Genomic DNA, 23209 nt, shown 5'->3' with positions numbered 1-23209 from the left:
CTCTAGGGTAGACGGTCGGGTCCCTCCTGATTCTAGGAGGCAAACATTCACCAGATGGTGCCAGGCCCTGGCCTGGGTGGGGCTCGCAGGCAGACGGAGAGAAGGACCGAGATCTGCACCCAGTGAGCACACGGAGCCCTGGGATGATAACCCCCTAGGGTGCAGAACAAAGAAGGGCGGGTGCTGAGCTCTCAGGGTATCGCCTGGGGTTATCAGCCACCAGGCCAACTCCAAAAGTTATCTGTTCCTGCAACCCTCACCCTCCCCGGTTAGTGGCATCGTGAGCTGGTGGCTCTCTGCCTGCCTCCCCAGGCCTGAACTCAAGCTCTGGGGTGCCGTGGGCCTGGCCCTGGCGGGTCTGGACTGCACGCAGAGCCAGAGAGCTTCCTGTGGGATGCAGAACCTGGGCAGGCAGGCTCCCTCCGCACAGTGGCACAGGACTGAGTGGGCTATGATGGCGAAGGATGGCAGGAGAGGCTTGGCAGCAGTCAGGCCAGCATGGATGACCCTTCTCCATGTACTCTGAGCCTGGCTGGTCTTCCACACCTAAGGGCCCTGGATCCTTGCACCCTGCCTTGCCTTTGACCAAGATCCCACCTGCCTGGCCAGCAGCTGCCCTTCCCGCATCAACCACATTGGGCTAGTTAAGTAGAAACAGTCCCCACTTTCTGAGGCCACTTGCATTTGTGAGTAACCAATGTGTGCAGGATGTCAAAGCCAGAATTGGGAATACAAAGAGTGGCACCAGCCACCAATCTGGGGGGAAAGGTGGGACTGGGATGTTTATCAAAGTGTAATAGGAAAGCTAGGGACATGGTGACTGTCCTTCAGGGCATGTGCAGTAGACTGGCTGTAAAATCATGATGTAGCTTTCTGGAGGCTGAGCATTGGAAGACAGCCATCTAAGTACCTGTGATGACCATGTAGAACTAAGTAGGAGGTACACAGCTTCTGACTCCTGTTTAAAATGAAAAATAGAAAAACAGGAAGGACTTGCATCAAGATACTACTCTGCGAAGACCAGAAGCAAGGCTGATACTCTTTACTTATCTGTTTTTAAAACTTTCTAAAAAAAAGCTTCTAGCAGCTCTGGGTAAGGAGGTTCTCCTGTCCTAGAGAAGGGCTAAGGTCTGGCGGCCCTAGTTGGTTAGGGGCTGCAGTAGACGGCCAGGCAGACAGACGTGGGGCTTGTTGACAGCCAGGGGGCAGCACCTGCTCACTTGTCTCCCCAGGAGCCACAGAAAACTGTGCCGCCTGGACACTCAGGGGCGAAGGAAGCACCATCCCTCAATGACCCGCGCAGTGAATTAACCACCCCCTCCAAGTCCAGGCTTGGGACCTGACCTGGGGGCCTTTGCGGAGGGCCCCCTGACTTTGGACGGCTTGGCGTGGACTCCGCCCTGGCCTTGCCAACACTTCTGCATCTTCGCCCTTTTCCCTTTAACTGTCAGCAGACAGGACCGTCACAGGTTCGGGGATTCGTTCCTCCAGCTAAGCCTTCCCATTTCAGACACCATCCCAGAGACAGTCTGTAGGTTGTTTATATCAAGTCCTTTTATTCTGATACCACAGAATTACCTTGTCACAATACAGGGGGAGGGACGCTGAAGTACCACGAGTTCTCACAGAGCACAGGAGGACGGCACACACTTCACAAGGTCATGTGGAGGACTCGGGTCATTGCACTTACAACTGTAAACTTGTTTGTTTGACTTTGTACAGCACTCTTCCCCCCTCAAATAAAGAAGGAGAGAAGGAAAGAAAGGGAGGGAGGGAGGGAGGGAGGGAGGGGAAAGCAAAAACAAGACATGAAAGCTAGCGGAGGAAAGGCGCTGGGAGGCCACCACTCTCCGGGGCACTGCACTTGGAGAGAGGCGCTGCTTCGATCCCAGAGGCCGAATGAGGCAGACACGCACACAACCCACTCGCACGCTTGTTCACATGCACACACAATATCTCACGACTTCCACGGTTCTCCAGTGCCATCCCAGTACGCACAGCAGCAGCGCTGCGGGTACCCAGGGAGACAGAGGCGACATCTCTGAGGAGTTTCAGTTGATCAGGCCTGTCCATGATGACAAGTATTTACAAAATGGAGGGAGGGGATCATGAGAGCAGGCAGGGGCCAACAGGTCAGGACCATGCTGCCACGGCGAAGGATCTGCCCGGAAAACTCCCCACAGGCTCCAGAAGACAGGCCACAGCCGCTGCCATTGCTGCCCTCACCTCACGGGCCCTGAGACCACGCTCTCTCCCCAAGGACTAAGCAGACGGTGGAGAAGGGGTGGCGTCACTGAGCAGTGAGTGGATTGGGCCCTGCAGTGGGCAGAGGAGGCAATGCCCTTGCTAATGACACTAGGGAGGCAGGTGTGAAGAAGGCCTGGGCTACATCCCAGAGACCCTGTACCCCTTCGGAGATGTGTTTGATGGTCCCCACTGCCCAAGGCACCAAGTGCTGGTCCCTTAGCCTCTGGCCACAGTGCGCCCAGAGCCACAGCCACATCTACACAAAGGCCAGGACACCCGTGGCCCAGAAGCCTGTTCCAGCTACCTTCACAAGGGGTGATCAGTACAGATGTTTCTTGTGGGTGCACTGTGAGGTGGGGAGTGGCAGAAGTCAGAAATTTCAAATTCAGAGGGCTTGGCCAGAAAGGAAATTTGCCGAAAAGTCAGTATTTTAGAGCCTGAGACTGGCTCTGATGGAGGCTGGCCTGTCTGGTCCTTGTTCCTGGTCCCAATCCCCTGGCCTTTAGTGAGAAGAATTACCAACTCGGGCCCCCATGTATCCAACTGCTAGGCATATCCCTACATCGACCTGGCCCTGGGTAGTCAGAGGTGGTCAGAGGTGATGGAGGGTGGCCTCCCTCAGCCCAGGCCTGATCTTGGAGAGGAAGGTGTCCTATGGGTTGGGTGAGGCTCAAATCCTAGAGGACCAGGGTCTCAGGCCAATAGCCTCTTGTCCCACTCACGGCTGCCAGAGGTGTACCAGGACCCTTTCTGAAGGGATGAGTAGACCTTGTGGGAGAGCATGAGAAATGTGGACCCTGAGAAGTGCACGATGCAAACCAGAGCACTCTGGTGGGGAGCCAAGCCCGGGGGGGCCGGGTGGCCACTGCCTGCTGCGGGCCAGGCTCAGTTGTAGAGGGGCTGGTGCGCAGCAGGATCCTCGGGCTTCAGAGATGAGTGTGGGCAGGGATTCTGGCAGAGAAGGTCACAACAGGACTCTCTAACTTTTGCTGTTGAGAAGCCTCCCAAGAAACTCAGCTTGAAGCCACTGTCTATATGAATACCTGCTCTGGTCCAAGATGACACGGTCAGCTGTTCTCACATAAGTGCCACATATCCAGCTCTTCCTGAGCATCCTTTGACCCCCTGGACCCAACTCTTGGCTCATAGACCTTTGAGCCACCTGGCTACAGAGGAGAGGCATGGAGCAGTACAGTCAGGAGCTGGACTCCCTAGGACACAGCAAGGCCCAGCTCTGCCCTTGAGCAGTGCGTCACTGGGAAGGGACTGCCAAGAGGGGGAGCGACTTGCAGGTGGAAACCTTCAGAATATCACAGGAAACCTGAATGTTCACGCGCACACACATCCCGCGCAGACTCCCCCAGCGTGTCCACTCCAGAGACTCCTTTTTACCTGCCACCTTGGTCAGAGAAACCTGCAGGGCATGTGGGGCTTCGCGCTGCCTGGCCCGCAGCCCAGCATGCTCAGGCGACAATTCCAGCAGGTCCTCACTAGCTCGTGCAGAAGTCAGCTAGAAGCGCTCCTGAAGGAGAGGTTTTGAGGCAAAAAGAACTCCAAGCAAGAGGGTCAAGCATTGAAAATGGATGAAGTCGTGCAGAGAGGCTGTGAGCTGTGCATGCTCCGCTGCGGGACAGGCGGGGACTCGCCTGACAGCAGCGAGTCTTGCCACAGGTCAAACATGCCACAGACTGAGAATTTCACACACACGGGATCGAGGTGGGCTGGGGTGGGGGGTTTAATATGAGCGTATCTATCCAGTTTCTCAATTGCATGTTTGCAATTAACTCCTTATACATAACATGGAATTTATTAAATATTAACAGTTGTCTTTGAGGGTTTATATTTCATTGCATAGAACGTTAGAGATGAGACTTGTGGCTGTGCCCAAGATGAAAGGAAGTCCCAAAGGGAAGGGCCTTGGGGAGGAATGCTGCCCAGTCCACTAGGTGGACGGATGGTGCCACATTCCCCAACACGGGGCTCTGGGCCCTTCCTCGGCCGGCAGAAGCCCTGGCCCCCCCGCTCCGAGTGCGCCCACTGGTGATGGCTTAAGAAGGACTGGAATTGCACAGTAAACGGGCGGGCCGAGGGGCCTCCCCAGACCGCGCCCTGGGCTTGTGCTCTTGGTGGCCTGCTGCCCACTATTGCTTCTAAGTCAACTTTCTCCCTGTGCTGAGCAGGGACAGAGCAGAGAGGAAACCAAACCATCGGTCACGGGGGGTGGTGGAAGGGAGAGGAAAGGAGGTGAGCAGAGAGAGGGGAGAGGAGAGAGGAGGAACAAAAGAAAAATGTTTATGAGGTATACACGTAAATCAAACTGAAATAATTAAGGCTGTTCTTGAAATCAAAAGAAATCCCCAGGTGTACAAACGAGGAGCCGGCTGGTCGAGACAATGGCGGTGCTGCTGGGATGCTCGTGATGTCTGGGGGGATGGCTTTGAGAGGGTGGCAGGTGTGCTCGCGTGCTGCCACCCATGGGCTGGGAGAAGCCTCAGCCAGCGCCCACGCTGCTTTTCGGAGCTATGGCCTCGAATTTCATCAGTAAGACAGTGTTAGGTCCTAATGTTTGTAAAGTTCTCCCAACCCCACACTAGCCACATGGAAGTCTGCTCCGATGTCACCCGGAAGACAGGGTGAGAGGGGCAGGGCCCTGTGGCCGCGGAGGGGTCCGGACCAGCTGGAATGTGAAGGAAGCAGAGCCCGGGGCCCCGCCCTCCGTGAAAGCCCCTCTCCAAGGCTGTGGAAAAAGCTCTGGCATCGTGGAGGGTGGGCGGCATCAGCGACGCAGGCGGCGTGCGCCCAGACTCTGTGTATAACGCGCTGGGAGCCCGGCCGGCCGGGCCGCGGAAGGCGGCTGCGAGGAGAGCAGCGGGGCGGGCGCGGCGGGGCTCCTGGAGGGGGCGCCTCCCTCCCGACCCCGCGACGCCTCGAAGATGGTGCCCCGGGGAGAGCAGGGTCTCTGGAAAGACAATCAAAGGTCCCCCGGGCCAGTGGTCCCACTCGTCCAGCAGATGCTTCACCCAGACAGCTGCTGTGGGAAAACATCCTGCCTCAACCGAGGCCACCCGCCACGTCCCGCCTGGAGGGTCTGTGGGCCAGGGGTTCGCCAGATCGGAGATGCTTGGAGGAGAGAAGGAGGGAGGAAAGGAAGGAAAGAAGGAGTTTGTGAAGAACTGCGGCAGCTGCTCCCCACCCCGCGCTCCTCTCCGCCGTCACATGCGGCCGGCCTCCTCCTCACGCACCCCGTCCCACCCACTGAGGCTCGGGGACAGGGGTGCTCGGGCGGCTTTGAGGTCACAGAGAGAAGGACAGGAAGAAAGAAGAATCAGATGGGCCGGGAAGGGACAATAACATAACACAAGTTGCTTTTTGTTTCACTTGCGTGAGGAAGACGGGCTTTTGTTTAAAATGGCGGGCCTCACCCAGCCTAGTGGTGAAATTACCATAAAAGACGCGAGGACGGGACTCTCACAGAAGCGCCGCCGGCTCAGCCTTGTCGTTGGCCGAATGCTAGAACTCGCGGGAGATGCCTTAGCTCCCGAGCGAGCAGCCTCGGCGGCCCACGCACGCCGAGTGGCAGGACACAGGACAGAGCCACGCCTGCGGCCCCTTTCCCCCCTCAGGGACGGAGCCCCGGCCCTAAACCCGAGGTGGGTGCCGCCCGGGACCTGGCCCTGAGCTCCCGCCTCCCTCAGCACAACTGCTGACTCCACGTCTGTTCCGGGGCCGCTGTGAGGAGACATTTGGCCGGGCAGGGAGCCTGCCATCGTGGGGCGAAGGCAGGAAGAACACTGGGGGTGCGGCACTGCGGCCACCGAAACCGGAGCACGCCGCAGGCTCTCTGGCTACAACGCCCACCCTGGCTGGCTCCCGCCCCTCGGCCTTTGCTCTGGCCGCCGGCCGCGCAGGCCTTTCGTCTGTCCCCGAGTCCCGCCTGTCTCGTGTGGCATCAGAGCCTCTGTTGGTGCCGTCCCCTCACCGGGGCGCATCCTGCCTCCTCTCCTCCCTTGAGCCTTAACTCGCACCACCTGCTCTTCCAGAGCAGATCCCTCTGCCCATAACCCTGCGTCGTGGGCTTCAGAGCACATCGCCTTCAGAGGTTACCTTTTAAATCTAAATTTTAGTTTTTAAAGTATTTATTCTCTGTCCCCCTCAACGGACTGTCAGGGCAGGGACTTGGTTTTGTTCCCTGCTGTATCCCCAGCACGTGGAACAGAGCCCGGCCGCTACCTAGGGCTCGACAAATAAATGAGTAAGCAGATGGAAGACTGGGCCCTCCCAGGCCCTGCACTGTTCCTCCAGAGGCAGGTGGCCCTTTCTGGAGCACCAGCAGGCCTGGCTGCAGAGCTGTCTTCTGATTGGCCTGGCGACCATTCGGGCTTGCCGCACACATGCCGGCCTACCACGAGAAGCGCCCAATTGTCTGTACTCAACCTGAGGGGTGCCCAGGGAGAGAGGACGAGAGCCCCAGGGCCGTGGCATGTTAGGAGTTTCTCCCCGGCCGTGCACAGAGCACCCAGGCCACCCTCCGACCATCCCGAATGATGTACCTCCTCTTCCTCCCCTGCAGAGGCAGGGCCGAGGCCGGAGAAGTTTCCAGGAGGAGGCGTCTCATCCCGCCTTGGCCACTGCAGCCCAGACAGAGCCAGGGCTCCCATCCCGAGGCCCTTCCACTCTCTCCCTGGGGTGACCTGGCCTGGGGCTGAGACCACCTGCCCTGGTGACCTCCCTTTCCTCTCTGTCCCTTTCCTGTCTGCCTTCCTGCTCATTCTGCTCTTCCTTCTTGTGGGTCACAGCGTGTGAAGTCAACAGTGCCTTGACTCCATGCCCAGTGGTCTCTGCCTCCCAGGTAGTTTCTGGGCCAGTCGCCGCCGAAGGAAGCGCACCAGGCCCTTCCTAGGCCCTGCCTGTAGGAACTGGGGGGCGTCTAGTCAGCCAGGCCCCGGCCGGTCGCACCCCTCGCCCCTCAGTCCTGACACTCACTGTTATACGCAGAGTCCAGAGCTGCGCCCAGGCCTTGGACTCCAGAGATTTTTCCACAGCAATGGTATCATCTCCCTTCGTCTCTTCAAGAGCCTGTGGAGCATTTACAGAGGAGGGCTGGGGGGAGCTGCACCCTGGGCCCCCGCAACCCGACCTAAGGCCAACTCAGCTGCAAGAGGGACAGGGGGTGGTGGAGCAGGACAAAGGGACGGGGGCCCCAGCTTCCCCTTGCTGGGGACCTCCACTGAGCGGGCCGCCTGCTGGGGCCTCTGCGTGCAGGGACCCTTCTCTTCCTCCTCCCCCACCCACGCTTGCAGGAGAGGACACCGCAGCTCTGTCTACGGCACCTGCTGCTGAAGACCAGGCTCCTCCCAGAGGCCCTCAGGACTTAGAGCCCCCACGTGAGCACCTCAGACCCTTCCTGGGGGAGGCTGGGTACAGGCAGCTCATACTCACCCTGCAGGGCACGGTCACCAGAATGAGGAGAATTTTTTGCCAAAAGCAGAGACGGCTGTGACATAGAAAAAAGGAGAGGCGTCAGGAAGTTGAGCCAGACCCCCTTAGAGTCAGGGTCCTTTGGCGCAGTGAAGCCAAACTCAGCCCAAGGGGCAGGGATTCCCCCCAGAACCACTGGGGCGGCCTGCGCCTGGGTGACCGAGCCTGGAATCATTCCCCAGGCCCAACCTCCGCCGGGGCCTGAAGCAGCTGCCCCCCGGGCCCGGCTGCGGGCAGCGCTTACCTTCTGTCAGCTTGCCGGCCTGCTCTGCTGCCCCACCAGGGAGGATCTTGGAGAGCACACTCTCCCCATCGGCACCCGGCTGGCCGGCAGGAGCCCCTGGGGTCCCTCCGGGCCTGGCTCCGGCCTTCACGCCTAGGGAGAAAGAAGCCGCCATCATGAGCCAAGCGTGGCCTGGCTCCTCAGGCTCCCAGTGGGAGAGTAGCCATGAGGGAATCTGAACACCAGGTACCCTGTGCAGGGGAAGGGAGAGGAGGGAGATAGAGAAATAAAGAGAAGAGCAGGAATAAAAAGGGTGGGAAGAAACAGATAAAAGGAAGTTGAAGAAAGTAAAGAAGGAGAAAGGAAGGGAAAACAGAGAATATGAAGTCGGAAGAGAGAGTAAGAAGCCAGGGTCCTGGCCCCGTGCTCACTTGTCCCTTCCAGGTTCCCTGCCCAGTGCTGCCTGGGCCCTAAGGCCCCAGCGCTGGTGACCCCATTGCTCATTCTAACCCACTGGGCACTTCTCAGGGAGCAGTGAGGACATGCAATTCAGGGGCGGCCGGGGTGCCCGTGGGTGTAGGGAGGGCAGCCCAGGTTCTCTGGGCCACAGCTGAGGGCACCAAAGGGTAGGCTCACCTGTGGGTCCAGGTCCCGGTGGTGGCTGGGCCTGAGGAGGCCTCCCCTGCTGGGGTGCTTTGGCTGCCCCTTTAGAGCCGTTTGCCTGCTCTGCTCGTGGCTGCAACACAGAACCAGAGCTGAATTCCACATGCCGACTCTGCCCGCGCCCAGCCTGGAACCAGGGGGATGTGCGAGCTGGAGCTGCAGCACCCGCCCTGGGCAGGGCCCACGCGTTGGAGCCCAGCTTACCGGTCCTGCTGGCGGGGGGCCTGTGGCTGTCGTGGGGCCTGGCTGAGGCTTCCCTGCTGGCTGGCTGGCAGCAGAGGCCAGGCCCCGGGCAGTTGGCGGGCCCTGCTGTGGCAGCCGAGCCTGTGCTGGGGTTTGCTGGGGGTGCTGTAGCCCGTGACCTTGCGGCGGCGGCGGCGGCGGCTGCTGCTGCTGCGTCTGCGTCTGCAGCTGGCGTGATGTTGCTGAGGATGTCTGCCTGGGTGGCGGCGGCTGGGACTGCTGGGGCCCTGGAGGTGCCTGCCGGCCCTGCGGCTGAGGCTGTGACGGGAGTTCTGGCTTTGGCTGCGGTGCGGCGGGCCCTGCGTGGGCCTGCCGGGAGCCCTTCTTGCTGTCAGAGGCATGATGGTACGCTGACGGAACTCGGGATGGCTGTGAGTATTCCGCAGAGCTGGGGTGCCCAGGCTGGCCCTTCTTCTGCATGGCCGGGGCAGAGCTGGGCTGAGGGTGAGGCCGGGCCTCATGGCGACCCAGGTCCCGAGCATGTGGTTTGGCAGCACGCCGGCCCGGCTCCTCGCCAGCGTGGCGGCCTGAGTGCCGCCCGTGGTCACTGTGGTGCCGGTGTTCCTTGGCTGAGGCATGGCGCCCCGGGCCACCCTCATCATGTGGCCACAGGCCCTCTTCGGGGGGCTCGTCATAGTCGTGGTAGCTGTGCCTGGCAGGGCCTCGCTTCTGGGAGGAGGAGGAGACTGCGTGGCCCCCATGGTGCCTGAACCGGTCAGAGCGGGCATCCCGGGGCTTATCAAACCAGTCTGTCTCCTCCTGGCCCAGGTGATACGCTTCAGAGACCAAAAACAGAACACCGTCAACCCCCAGGTTGGCCGCAGGGGGAGGCCCAGCTGAAGCCATGCAAGGAAACCAGAGTGGGCGCCACAGCCACAAACATGACACTGGGCCCCTGGCCCACCCTCCCCCAACTGGGGCCAGGGCGCGGGTGGAGAAGGTGAGGAGGGCGGCCAGCGGCAAGGCCCACTGCACGAGGCGCCAGGCCGGGCCCCACTGGGACATCTCAGGGCTCAGGGCCCCATGGGCAGGCAGGCCCCCCAGGTGCCGAGCATCTGCAGAAATCACCCCCAGCTGCCATTACCTTCGCTGTCGGAAACTACGCAGTGGGCATCGTCCAGGATGTAGCCTTCCTCACGCTTATATGTGTGGGCCCGTGGTCCGTCCTTGACATGCTCCTGGACATCGGGCATGGAGTGGCTGGAGCAGAACTGCGGACAGGTGTCCCCGGGTGGGAGGGTGCCCCCGGCGGGGCGGGGCCGTCCCAAGGGGCTGACAGGGCTCTCCTCCTCAGAGGCCTGGCTCCGCATGGGGGGCCGGGCCCGACCGTGGGCCATGCTCAGGGATGAGGGCTTGGGGCCCGCTTTTTGAAGTCGCTCCACAGCCTCCCGTTCCCGCTCGTATCCCTTGCCCCGGCCACCAAAGTCATGGCTGGACAGCTTCTCCCCACTGTATGCAGATGTCACCCGGGACCGGCCGCTCCCACTGTACACACGGTCGTCCTCCTCCACTTGGTCCCGGCTGGACACCCCGTAGGACCTCTGCTGCTCATACACGTTCTTCTTGAGCCCGTAGGTGATTTCATCCTGGAACTTCCTGCCTCGAGAGACTAGGCCGCTGCTGACCGCTGGGGAGGGGTAGGAGGCCAGGTCTGACTCCACATCCTTGGCCTCTTCGATAGGCGAGAACTTGGAGATCTTCTGCTCCATGCCCTGCTTCCGGTGCTTGCTGCGCTTTGAGGAGACGGCAGCCGGGGCAAGGCTCTTGGAGGGATGCTTGGGCCCCGTAGGGCCTGGGCCGTACTTCTCAGCGCGAGCCCCGTGGCGGTAGTCGCTGTCGCTGTAATAGTGGGCGCTAGCTGGTCGGCTGTCACTCTCTATGCTCCGGTGATGGCCGCCCTTCCCACGGGAGTCGTAAGAGTCCTCCTCAGATTCTTCCTCCCCTCGGGCATAGCAGCAGGGCAGCGGGGGCCCCTCGAGGACATCTGGTTCTACCGGCTCTTTCCCTGGACGCCCACTGCTGCTTGGCCCCAGAGACTCCAGTCGCTGGGTATCAGGGGCAATGGAGGTGCTGTCCTTGGTCAGCTCACTGATGTCGTCGATCATCACATAGTTCCGAGGGACATTCTGCTCTAGGCTGGCGTAGTGTGAGTCAGAGGGGTAGGTGGGGGCGGGGCTCAGACTCACGCTGCTGCGGTCGGTGGCTCGAGGCAGCTCAGGGGCCTTGCCCTGCTCGTAGCTGGTGCTCAGTGCTGGGCCACTGTAGCTGGTTTCAGATGGGGCTGAAGACATGGCCACAACAGGGCTGGCGATCACCTCATAGTTGGTGGACACCTTCTGCTCCAAGTCGGCTAGTGACGTCTGGCGTGGCTTCTGGTGGGGTGCGCGGCCGTCGGCTGTTACTGGGAAAAGCGTGCCCTGCGTGGTCGGCATGGGTGTTTGGGCTGCGTAATGGCCTGGGGGACGGAAAGCCTGCTGGCTTGGCAAGCCAGGCTCGGCTGGGTAGCTGGTGCCGGGAGTGAAGGCAGGTGCTGGGTACGTGCTGGGACCTGGGTAGCTGGGTGCTTGGTGGGCCGGGAATCCATTCAGAGTTGGCCCGCTGCTGCCTGCAGTGTACTGTGGGGCTGGAGGCGGGAAGCGGGGCTGCTGGAAGGCGGCGGGGCCGGAGGGGGTGGCGGGAGCGGCGGCAGTGACAGGGAAGTCTGCGTACTGGCCGGCGGGCGTGGCGCAGCCCTGGAGCCGCAGCTGGTTGAGCTCGCTGTCCGACAGGTAGTCCCGGTGCTCGCCGAGACCACGCAGGGGCGGGTAGTCGCGGCCCCGGTCTTTGGCCAGGGACTCTTTGCGCTGTGTGATGCCCAGCTCCAGGTACTTGAGCTTGGCGTCAATCTCCTTCTCCTCTTCATCCAGCTCTGCCTGCTTCTTGCGCAGCTTGGTGGATTCATGTTCCACAAGCCTCAGGTCCCGGTCCAGCTCCCGGAGCAGGCTGGCCTTGGTGGCAGGGACAGCAGTGGGCCCTGCCAGGCCGCGCTGCAGCAGGCTGGCCGCGTACAGCTGTGGGGGGGCCTGGCCAGCCAGGGGCAGATGAGCCTCCTCTGGAGGCGGGCTGGGCAGTGTCCGCTTCACCTTGCGGACCAGGCCGTCGGGTGGCAGCGCCGACACCTGAGACAGAGGGAAGGGCGGGGCACTGAGACCCGAGGTGCGGACGGCTTGGCAGGGCGCAGGGTGAAAGAGCCCCGGCTTGGGCTGGGGCAGGGGCCGGGCTCCATGCTGTCAGCACCCTGATTCACTGGGCAGCCTCAGGCCTGCCCTGCCCACCCCCTGGCCTTGGAGACCACCGCTGGCTTATGGTCGTTTTACAGGCCCTCTCCTTCCCATGCTCTGGGCAGCAGGAGGGTGGGCAAGGCGCGGAGGCCCCGCTATGCTGCTTTCCAGTACTGGCCTGGCTCTGAGACCCCTGCACGTGTCCAGTGGGCTCGCCACCCTCGACCTCCCACTGAGTGTACTGAGGTGAGGCGAGTACAGGTCTGGCTCGGGGTTTGGGTGCTAGCAGCTGGTGGGGGCCAAGGGCCGTGGAGTGACATGGACGGGAGTGGAGTGGGTCCTGGGCCCGCCAGGCTCCCTAGAGGATCCGAGGAAGGGGAACACGCTGACTGTCTGTCAGTCGTTGCAGGCTCTGGTCTTTTCTTGCCTCCTGCCCTACACCTCTCCAAAGCAACACGCAACTCCGCTGCCTGCCGACCCCCCTCCGGCTGCCCTGCACCCTCGGCCTAACGCTCTGGGCTGTGCTCTCAGCCTGGCCCCCAGCTCCCTCCACAGCCCCGTCAGCCCGCCACTCTAGAGCCGCCAGCACCCCGCTAGGTCTTTCCAGCCCTGTCTCCTGCTGCACGGCTTCCTGGCCAAGGCTCCCTAACGCTGCCCCCTGTGGGGCCCTCCCCGCCTGCCCTGATGCTCCACATTGCCTGAAACTCCATGTTACTGGCATGTTTGCTCTGGGTCTTCCCTTTGCCTCTAGCTTGTAGTCTTCCCAGAATGCACCTGGATTTCAGACTTATATGGACCACCAAAACCCCTCAAGTACACTGGGGACTGACATTGGGCTCCTTACATTTTGCCTTGCCAAGAAACTACATAAAAACTTCCCGCCTACTTCACCACGTCGTAAGGGGAGTGAGCGTGTGCCCCAGCACCTCGGAACGAAGGGTGGGCCTTTAATGGAATAAATTTCCTTTTTTGAACTCCTCATTCTGTTGTCCACCTCGTTATTTTGGCTGCACGCCATTGGCGCCCGTTGTGGACTGGCCTGTTGTGGACTGGCCAGCCCCTGAGACCTCTGGGTCCGCCCTAGCCTGGAGCCAGACCGCCTGCCTCTCTGACCAGCGCTCACTGCCAGCCCCCCAGAAAACAGGCACATATGCCTCACGATGCCTCTGGCAACTACCCCCCATCCAGGGCAAGTGTGTAGTCTCTTCCTTCAGCCCATCTGCCCACACTCTGCCCAGGAAGCTTTCTAAGGTACCCAGAGGCTCCAAGGGCCTTCAAAAAGAGGCCACTCTCCTCAGGCTGGCACTCAAAGTCTGGCGTGAGGCCCTTGCCACCCCCCTCTCCCCTCCTACGGCAAGCCGTGGCAGGCCACCTCTCATAGTCCAAGAACATTACTGGCGACTAAAACCACAGACAAAGGCAAGTTTATGACCCAGGAGCCCTGTCTAGGGGAGCGGAAGGTGTGTAGACAGATTTATCAAGGGCCAGATAGGGGCAGGTGATGAGACGAGGCAGACAGCATGCTGCAGCTCCCTGGATGGGCCTCGAACGCTAGGCCAAGGGGCTTGGGCTTCCTAGGGGGCCACGGAAGCCAGGCCGGGGCTGGGGTGTGGGGAGCAGCCCAGCCAGGTCCCTGCGAGTGTGACTGATTTTCTCAGGAAGCATCTGCAGTAGGGATTTGGAGTAGGAGGGGCCCAGACTGGAGGGGAGAGCTAAGGAGGTGGTGAAGGGGGAGGAGGCAGGGTGGGACAAGTAAGGGGAGGCTGAAGTTTCTAGTGGTGTCTGGGTGGATGCCTGTGGGGGCCCAGGTGTGAGAATGTATTTGCCTGGGATGTCCTTGCGAGGCTGCGGGCTCCGCCAGATGCGCATCGAGAAAGGTTCCGTCCTCGGCCCCTTCCTCTGGGCCTCTGGAGCTGGAGGCGACTCCACCCCCACCCCAGGAGAAGCACCGCCCTGTGGGGCCCCCCCAGACTAGGCAGAGACCCCTGCCCCACCCTGGACCAGCCCCTGTGCCCATACCTGGCTACCCAGTCCCCCCTGGTGCTGGTAGAGGGAGAATCTCTCTTTGGCAGACTCCTCGGCGGTGGGGCTGAGGGGCTTAGGGTCAGACAAGGACCGCTGCAGGGTCTTCATGGGGCGAGGCAGTGTCTGCTGGCGGAGAGCGCTGTCGGCTGCGAAGTGCTTCTGGGGACTCACGTGAGCCTTGTTCAGCCTCTCACTGGAAGCAAAGGAGGCGTCCAGGAGCCGGTGTGGGGACAGGGGTGAGACTGGTGAGTAGAGGACCTGTGGGGACTTGGGGGGCTGGCGGCTCACGAGCTGTGAGAGGGACTCCGGGGGCAGGTGGGCCTGGTATCCAATCTCCAGCGGATCCGGCTTCTTTTTTTCGAATCTGCCCAGGGAACCTGGGGTGACGATCTGGATGCCAGGCAGGTAGGGGCTGATGGCAGCTGGCCCCACAAGCTGCGGCCCGGCCACCCCCTGGGCCTGCCCGTCCGGCTCCGTCTGGCAGCCCAGGCTCTCTCCACGCCCAGTCTTCTCTGGTGCTGATATGTACCTGACGATCTCCACCTTGGGGTCAGTGGCGGCTGTGATGTGGATGGCTGGAGAGACTCTGGGCAGCTGGTCGGGCTCCGTCTGCACGGAGCAGTCGCTGATGGTCTGGATGCCCACGCTGCTCATGGCCCTCGCAGTGCTGACGGCAGTGGATGACGAGGCAGTAGCGTCGTGTTTGCTGTCTGAGCCCGAGTCCGAGTGGCGGGAAAGACGGGACCGGCGGCGGCGCACCGGCTGCTCCCACTCGGCACTGTCCTCGTCATCTGTCTGCACGCTGCAGTCGGCACTCCGCCGAGCCCGGCGCCGCCGGGTCAGGAGGTAGCGGCTCTCCCCATCCTCGTCGTCCGTCTGCACGCTGCTGTCTGCGATCCTGCGGACCACGCAGGGCTCAGGGCCCGACTCTGGCTCGCAGGCGTCCCGTAGGCGTGGCATCGAGTGCCGCTTCTTGAGGCCGCTGCGGCCTGCTTCCCACTGCTCCTCAGTCTGCAGCGACATGTCCGAGGCGGAGCTGGGGAGACCGCGGTGCAGCACGGGCTCCCGAGGCTGCCCTGGCCCCTCAGGCCCCGCCACGGCGATGAAGGCAGCGTGGGTCAGGGGCGGCCAGTATTGGCCATTCTGAGCCAGCTCGGTGCCCGCTGGGGGAGGCCCTCGGCCGGGTCCCTCACAGGCCACAGGGAAGGGGGTCTTCTGCCGCTGCTTCTGTTCCTCTAGCTGCTGCTGCAGCTGCTGCTGCAGCTGCTGGATCTGCTCCAGCTGCAAACGCTGCTGCGCCAGCTGCTCGCGCTGCAGGGCGAACTGGGCCTGACGTTCCTCCTGCTGCTGCTGCAGCACATGGTGCTTGATGGTCTGCAGCTCCTGCAGCTCCCGCTGCACCAGCAGCTGCTCTTCCTCCCGGTGCCTCTGCAGCTCCACCCGTTCCCTCTCCAGCTCCTCCTGCAGCCGCAGTTGCCGCAGCTTCTCCAACTCCACCCGCTCCCGCTCCAGCTGCAGCAGCTGCTCCTGCTGCTTCCGCTGCCTCTCCTCCTGCGACGCTTCCTCCTTCTCCAGCCCTGGCCGGCTGAGGGCCCCACTGCCGCCCCCAGGAGCAGCATCTACGGGTGGCTTCTGGACAGCCATGGGGGCCAGGGCTGGGGCTGCCGCAGCCTCCTTGGCAGCAGCAGGGGTGGCTGTGGCAAGAGGCTCTTCCTGAGCCGCCGCCGCCGGGAGCTCTGGCCGTGGAGGGCCCCCAGCCCCTGGCACCTTGGCAGCGGCAGGCTTCCCCAGGTAGACAGGCCCCTCAGCAGGCGGGACGCTGGAAGCAGTGGGGAACCTGCTTGGCGCAGGATATCGATACAACCCTGTGGGCCCGAGAGGTACCCGGGGGGCAATGACGGGCACGCGCGTCAGGCTGGCGAGCGGCACGGCCGCGACCCCCCCAGAGGCGTAAGGCCTGTACACGCCACCGCGCACCATGGGCCGCAGTACGGAGCCGGGCTGGGTGGTGATGGGCAGTGTTGCAGCGATGGGGGTGTTGATAGTCGAGTAGATCATGCCGTCGGCGGCACGCACGGTGGCCGTGGATGGCAGCAGCTGTCTGACTGCTGCGCCCTGGGCTGCTGTGGGCCGGTACTGGGCCAGGGTCCCAGGACTCGGGTGGCCCTCCGGGAAGGAGGGGTTCCCCAGGAGGCCAGGTCTGAGGGGAGCCAGGCCCTGTGGGGCACCGAGCCCAGGCCCGGGCTGGGACTGATACTGCCCGAGGTCAGGGCCGCCACCGCTGCCACGCCGCCCTCCGTACTGCTCCATGGAGTTCAGGGCCGCGCACATGCGGCTGATCTCACGGGCCGTGGTGGCGCTGTACTGGGCCAGGCTGGCCTCTCGGAAGCCAGCTACCTCTCCCCGTGGGCCATATCTGTGGTCTGAGTAGATGTTTGACACTGAGCTGTAGCGCCGCATGGGGAGTGGGTGAGTCAAAAGGTCTGTGGGATGACGCAGGTCTGTGAACGAGCCATACTGCAAGCCCTGCCCGAGGTAGCGTCCGTCCGCGAAGCCCAGGCTGTAGGATTGCTTCAGTGAGCTCAGGTCCACAGCCGAGTCTCGTCCCGGGCCCTGGAAGAGCTGCCCCATCCTGTGGGCGTGGTAGTTGAGGCCAGCCTCAGCCAAATTGGTGTCAGACATGGAGGAGTACAGCCTGCCAGGGAAGCCCTGTGCGCAGGGCCTCTGTTCCTCATGCGGCCCAGGCCCCACTACCCCCTGTGCTCGGTAGGTGGGGGGCTCTGGAGGCTCGGGGTCCCGAGGATTGTAGAAGGGGCTGCTACCTTGGCCAGGTGGGGCGACATCTACCACACTCTTCTCAGGTGCGCTGGGGGCAGCGTGGAAGGCGCCCGTGCAGCTGCTGCCAAAGGGGAACTTGTAGACCATGTCACAGCACGCCAGTTGGCTCTCGGGCCTCATCCCAGTGAGGTCCAGGGCTCCCGCCGGCTCCTCTGGGAGCAGTGTGGTCACAGTGCCTGCTGCGCCCTCGCCCACCTGCACCAGCACTGTGTGTGGCTTCCTGGGGCCCGGCAGAGCGTGAGACCGCAGCTCCGCGGGGGCGGCCCGGTGGGGCTCCGCACCAGGCTCTGGCGCCAGGCCTGACTTGAGGCCAGCACTCTGGGCTGTGCCCATCTGAGTGATCAAGACGTCCCTTCTGGCCAGAGGAACTACCTGGTTGGGCAGGTTGTACCTGGCAAACTTGGCCTCCCTGGGCCTTCCCCGGGGCCCACCTCGGTACGGGGCTGTCTGGACGGCCTGCTCTACCTGCTTGACCTGAGCCAGGCACACGGGGCTTCCCGCACCCTGGCCAAAGTCAAGCCGGCTCTGAAAGGGATCTCCATAGACCACAGGCTGCTTTTGCTGAGTCATGAGCACAGATGAGGCCATGGTGATGCTCACGGTGGTGGCGGTGCTGAGGAAGGCATGAGTCTGCTCCTGGGCGTTGAGGTTGATAACCAGAGGCTGCACGGCGGTCGACTGCCGTCCCGGGACCGGATCCAGGGCAAGGCCGTACTTCCTTGCTTCCACAGCAAGAGAGGTGAGGTCCATGCCCTGGTCAGTGAGGATGATGGGCGTTGGTTTGACGGCTGTGCGGAGGTCTACCACAGCACTGCCAGGGGGCCTGGGGCCGGGCTCGACCCTGGACGTTCCGGGGATGGAGGAGATCCGGCAGAGGGAGATGTTCTCGGCAGGGAGGGCGCCCCAGCCGTACACTGCCAGGGGCCCGTCTGCACCAGCGCTGGGTGCCCGCGGGAAGCCAGGCGGCCCAGGAGGCTCTGAGGGCAGCTGAGACGCACTCGGGGGCGTTGTCTGGCTGTAGCTGTGGGTGGTGGGCTGGGTGTCGGTGGGCGAGCACACTGGGGAGGTGGAGGCACTGGCATGTACCATCCTGGTCTGGCTGGAGGCGTCGGATGCCAGTGTGATGACCATAAAGGGGGCCTCCTGAGAGGACTGCTGCCAGACCAGGCGCGGCGTGCTGGGCCGGTGTGGCGTTTGCGTGCCCTGAGCCACCATGGGGGTCGAGGCTGGGCCGCCGGGACTCCGTGGCGTATCTGAGGCAGGGGCAGGGCTTGGCGTCTGTGTAGAGAACTCGGCAGTGGCCCTCGGGCCCAGCTTGCCAGGAGAGAATGTGGGGCTCTCTGAGGGAGAAGAGGGGGAGAGAGGCGGGCTGGCACCCGAGAAGTAGGAGAACCCCTGGGGGGTGCCGCTCTTGCTGTCGCTCACACTCGGGGACTTTTCTCTGGCGGTCCGTCCACTGGCCACAGGGCCGCTGGGGGCCTGGGGCAGCTCCTCGGTTTGGGACCCGTAGTTTGCGGTGGTCGGGCCCTGTCCATAGCTGTGGGCCGTGGAAGATGGTGACGGGCTGCGTTCCGAGCCCACTGGGGATGTCAGGGTCACATACCCTCTTTGCAGGCCAGGCAGACCGGGAGCCACGGCTGTGGTGGCTGGGGTCCCAGGCCCCTGGGCAAAGGCTCCGCCGACCTCTTTGGAGGCAGAGCTGGGGGAGGCAGGAGAGCTGTGTAGCTTGAGGGGGTCCTGAGGCTCTTTTGCAAAGTGCTGAGTGACGCGGACGTCAGGAATGACTCGGCCCCCACTGCCGTCGGAGGAGGTGCAGGTGGAGGTGGAGAAGGATACGGGGGCAGCGAGCTGGGTGGGACTGGTACCGGGGGTAAGCGGGCCGCCGCTTTGCCTCATGGGGTCCATGTGCGCGCTCTCGGCGTTCAGAAACTGCTTCTCCTTCTTCTTGTCCTCGGCAAAGGCCAGGTCCCGGGAGGAGGCCTGACGCATGCGGGCAATGTTCTGTGACGTCTGAAGGATCTCCTCGTACACGGCTGCTCCCAGGCCGGCCGGCGTACCGTCCGGGGCAGGCTGAGCAGCCCTGCCATAGTCATGGTCTGGGGGCTCCTGGTATTCAAAGGAACTCTGGCTCCGGGGGCCTGTGGGCTGAGAGGGGCCGCCATGGGGCCCCCGGCCCCCTGCTGCCTGGCCCTGCTGCCGCTGGAGTAGCTCGGCCTTTCGCATCATCTCCTCGTAGGCTTCCTCGGCACTCTTAAGGGGCCGGCCAGAGCTGGGCGTGGTGGAGCTGCCCACGGGCACTTCCGTAGGTGAGTAGAGGGACATGAAGGTGGGCAGGCTGTACTCACTGCCCGACTTATAGAGCCTGGAGGGGCCGCCATCCAGGGCCTCGGCCTCCGAGTCCAGGGAGGGCGAGGGCGAGTACTCGGAGCAGGAGGAGCGGTGGAGCTCCTCCATCTCGGCCGCCTGCCGCAGCTCCTCCGTCGGGGAGGCGTCCTCTATGGGCGACAGGTTACTGGGCGGGGTCTTGGAGCGCTCGCGCCGCCGCTGGGCCCGCAGCTCCTCCTTGTCCCGCCGGGTCTTGCGGACGGTGCTGCGGATGCGCTGCTGCTCCACCTCCCGCATCTTCTCCTGCTCCCGCAGCAGCTCCTCCTCCTCCCGCAGCTCCTCCTCCTCCGAGGAGTCCTCGATGGTGGGCAGCAGCGGCCCGTGGGAGCGGTGCCGGGCCTTGCGCTGCTGCTTGGCTTCCTCCAGCCGCTGCCGGCGGCTGGGGCTGCTGTCGCTGTCCTCCTCCAGTGAGGACAGGGAGGTGGGAGAGGTGCCTGATGTGTAGCTGGGCGTGGAGGCCGGCAGCGTGGAGGAGTGCTCCCCGCGGGAGCGGTCCTCGGGCGAGCCTGTCAGGCTCTCCATCTCCAGCTCAGGCTCCCTGTCCAGGCCGGGGTCCGGGCCTTGGCCCAGGTCCAGCTCGTGGCCATAGCTGCCTGTGCTGTTGAGCTCAATGGTCTTGAAGCGGCGGAGCCCGCCCTGCAGGGCCCCGGTGCCATCAGCGGCCTCGGCTGGGCCCCCCTCAGAGGGCAGCTCCTCATAGCCCGTGGTGGCATTGTGGGGCAGGCGCCTCTTGGGCAGTGCTGCCGGTTCCTGGCTGGGCTCAGGCCTGGGCCTGGGGCCGCTCTTCTGGGCGCCATGTTTGGCCAGGCCATGCCTGGAGGCGGCCTCGTCATCCTCTTCCAGGTTGTCTTCCTCAGCACTCATCTCCAGTATCTGCCGTCGCATGAACTCCTCGTCAGTCATTTCCGCTGCCCGGGCTGGGGGCTGGGGCGGAAGGGGGGACAGGCCACCCTCACTGCTGTCCTCCACGTAGTCATGTCTCAGCTGGCTGCCAAAGTCATCTGAGGACTCAGCCGTGTCCTGCTGCTCTCTCTGGCGCCTCCACTCCAGAGAGTCTTCCTCTTCCAGGATGTCCTCCAGCTCCTCGTCAGAGTCGAAGGCCTCAGGCATGATAGACAACGAGTGGGGCCGCCGCTTTTGCTCCTCGCCGCTGCTGCCGCAGGGCGGCTTGCTCCGCTCGCCGCCGGGGGCCAGGCCCTGGGCCTGCAGCGAAGGCCGCACGCTGCTCCCCACCTTGTGGAGCTGGGATGGGCTCGGTGGGCGTGGCCCTGTCACCCCTGCACTGTCCAGCTGCTCCACCTCCTGCTGCACAACGCCTGTGATCTCACTCTGGGAGCTGGAGACGCCATCGGAGGAATAGCCCGTGTCGCTGAGGCTCTGTGGGCTCCGAGACAGGTCCTGCGAGTAAGGCTTGCCCACCGGCTCCTGCAGCAGGACGAGAAGCAGACGCTGACTGCACATGGCAGATAGCTTGTCAGGGAGCTCAGCCCTCTCCGTCAATCCCAGGGCCCTAGGGAAGGGTCCCTCTACCTCCCCAGGGACCAGAGCCCCCCACCCATTCCATTTCTCTGGCCTTGAATAACTTATAGGTTCCATGGTAAGCCCCAATCAGCCCTAGGTTCTCAAAGAGAATCTTTACCAGATCTAATGATAGCAAAACCTAGCAAAAGCATCCAACAACATGCCAGACACAGGACCAGCTTAGAACTCACAGGCACTAGGCCCACAAGGGACTCAACAGGGCATCCCTGCCCTCTCCCGTGACCCCGAGGTGCTGGGCCTGGGCCTACATTCCAGCCCCCCAGGAAACAAGCCTGTCCCCAGACTGTCCCACCTGAGAGCTAGGGTCCCTGTGAAGTGAGTGGGACTGACCTCTGCCTCCCCACCCTTGGGGGCTTCCGGAACGGCTTTGACGACAGGGGTGGCAGGTTCGGTCCTCCGCACCCCGGTCTTTGCTTTTGGAGTCCCAGGGGGCAGGGTAGTGTCTGGAGGTGGTTTCGGCACAGGCTCAGCTTTAGCTGGGACTCCTGTCTTCTTTTCCTGGGCACTGCTCAGGGTCTTGCTAGGTTCAGAAGCCCTGAGGGGCTTGGCCTGGGGGCTGGCCTTGGTGGGCAGGGGGCTGGCCTTGGTGGGCAGGGGGCTGGCCTTGGCGGGCAGGGGGCTGGCCTTGGTGGGCAGGGGGCTGGCCTTAGAGGGCAGGGGGCTGTCCTTGGTGGGCATGGGGCCTGATGGCTCGCCCAGCCCCTGTGGCCCTTTCTGCTTCGGAGGGGCTGTTCCAGCTGCACGTTGAGAGGCCCCCACGGGCGGCTGCTGCTGTGAGGTGGGCAGCGGCAGGGGCGTCGGCTCCCCCAGGCTGCCCTCCAGTAGCCGCTTAGTTTGGCAGTTCAGACAGAGCCACTCGGTTTTCTGTAAGGAAACAGGAGGAGAAGGGAGGGGAGTTGATGGAGTCACAAAGATAGTGAAGAGCACCTCTGTGACTATTTCTGTAACCGTGAGGAGGGGTCTGCCAAAGCGGACATCCCAGGCGCAAGGAGGAAAAGACCGAGAGATCTGATGCCCCCAAATGGCAGCCGCCCCCAGTCTTTAGATGCACACACACAGAACGAAATGATGAACCCCAAAAAAGGTCCTTGTTTATGCCATAGAGAGCTTTCCGCCTGGCCAGACGAGGAGAACTGTATGGAAGGAGAGGCCGCAGGTGGCACAGGGTCTGGACAGCCGGGAGCTGGGGCCAGGAACTCGTTGTTTGAGGCCAGTGCTGCTACACACCACATCTCTGCCGTGGGTTCCAGCCGAGGTCAGGCCCAGCAGGTGACAGAGCTCTGGTGTGTGTTCAGGTGTGCGTCTGCTCCACGGGCTTGTCCCTCAGGGCCTTGAGACTGTCCCCCTGAGACTAGAGCTATGACTCTGCCCTGAGACCTGATCCCACAGCCAGGTCCGGGCTGAGGAGCGCGGCTAAGACGGGTCTCTTCAGGGGTCCTTCATGTACTTCCTCTGCTCCCTGAAGGGCCTCGCACCTAGGGCAAGGGCCGAGGGCAGAGATGCGGTGTGTAGCTCTGTGGGCAGGAAACCAGGGCAGAATCACTGATGTGGCATTTTCTACAGTAACCTCAAGATGCCAGGCTGAGAGCAGGCACCCTGGGGGTGTCACACTTCCTAGGCTCTGATGGGGTAGGGCCTGACTTGGGCCTGGAGTCAGTGTGTAAGTAAGGTAAGGCTGCTGAGGTCGCTGGCCCTTGGGGCTGGTAAGGGCCAAGGGCTACCTCCTTGCCCTGTCTCCTGGCTCTGCGGCCCTGAGGTTCTGTGTCCTGTGGTTCTCCTAATGGCCCATTCTAGTGGCCGAGCTGCTGGCAGGAACCTGAGTGGGCACCTGGGACGAGAAGCGGCAGCGAGGCGGGAGTACCAAGGCCTCGCACCACTGCTGACGCCCATGGCCCTGACTCCCTTGGGCCACACCCAGTGCTCTACGGATCCCAAGCTCAGATGGGGCGATGGGTGCTGGCTACTTGCTGGGCCTCAGGCTCTCTTGGCCTGCCGGGGTCTACCCTAGAGGTGTCTGGGAGCATGCCAGACAGGCGGAGACAAGCTCTGAGATGCGCAGGGCAACGGGAGAGTACAGAGTCGGAGTTGGGAATCCCTCCCATATGCTGCTGGCATCGCCTGGGGATGCAATGGAAATGCCGCCCCCCCCATCAGAGCGGACTGTGAGATGGCACAAAGACCCTGGACAGGTGGAAGTGGTATAGGCAGCCCCAAGGTCAGCAGGATGGGGTTAGGGTCAGGGCCCAGGGCAGGGCTGGCCCGAGGCAGCGCTGCCCTGACTCTGCCATGGGGCCCTGTGTGCAGC

General features: G+C 62.9%; 1 protein-coding gene across 2 annotated transcripts in view; it reads right to left on the bottom strand.

The window, feature by feature from the left end:
• Window positions 1-1431: 1431 nt before the first annotated feature.
• Window positions 1432-23209, bottom strand: part of BSN (bassoon presynaptic cytomatrix protein) — a 44367-nt gene continuing 22589 nt past the window's right edge. For both annotated transcript variants that reach the window (XM_016149942.2, XM_036219765.1), the window contains 9 exons: window positions 21235-21768; window positions 14134-20787; window positions 9939-12012; window positions 8816-9630; window positions 8585-8684; window positions 7970-8101; window positions 7687-7741; window positions 7231-7323; window positions 1432-5367 (listed from right to left, as the gene is read on the bottom strand). In XM_016149942.2, coding sequence (XP_016005428.2) covers window positions 7701-7741; window positions 7970-8101; window positions 8585-8684; window positions 8816-9630; window positions 9939-12012; window positions 14134-20787; window positions 21235-21768 — 10350 coding nt within the window. In that variant the 3' untranslated portion in view covers window positions 1432-5367; window positions 7231-7323; window positions 7687-7700. The remainder of the gene's footprint in view (window positions 5368-7230; window positions 7324-7686; window positions 7742-7969; window positions 8102-8584; window positions 8685-8815; window positions 9631-9938; window positions 12013-14133; window positions 20788-21234; window positions 21769-23209) is intronic.

This window comes from Rousettus aegyptiacus, unplaced genomic scaffold (genome assembly GCF_014176215.1).
Source record: "Rousettus aegyptiacus isolate mRouAeg1 unplaced genomic scaffold, mRouAeg1.p scaffold_m13_p_4, whole genome shotgun sequence".
Classification (NCBI taxonomy): domain Eukaryota; kingdom Metazoa; phylum Chordata; class Mammalia; order Chiroptera; family Pteropodidae; genus Rousettus; species Rousettus aegyptiacus.
Note: the sequence above shows the minus strand (reverse complement) of the source record. Positions and strands in the feature narration are given on the sequence as shown.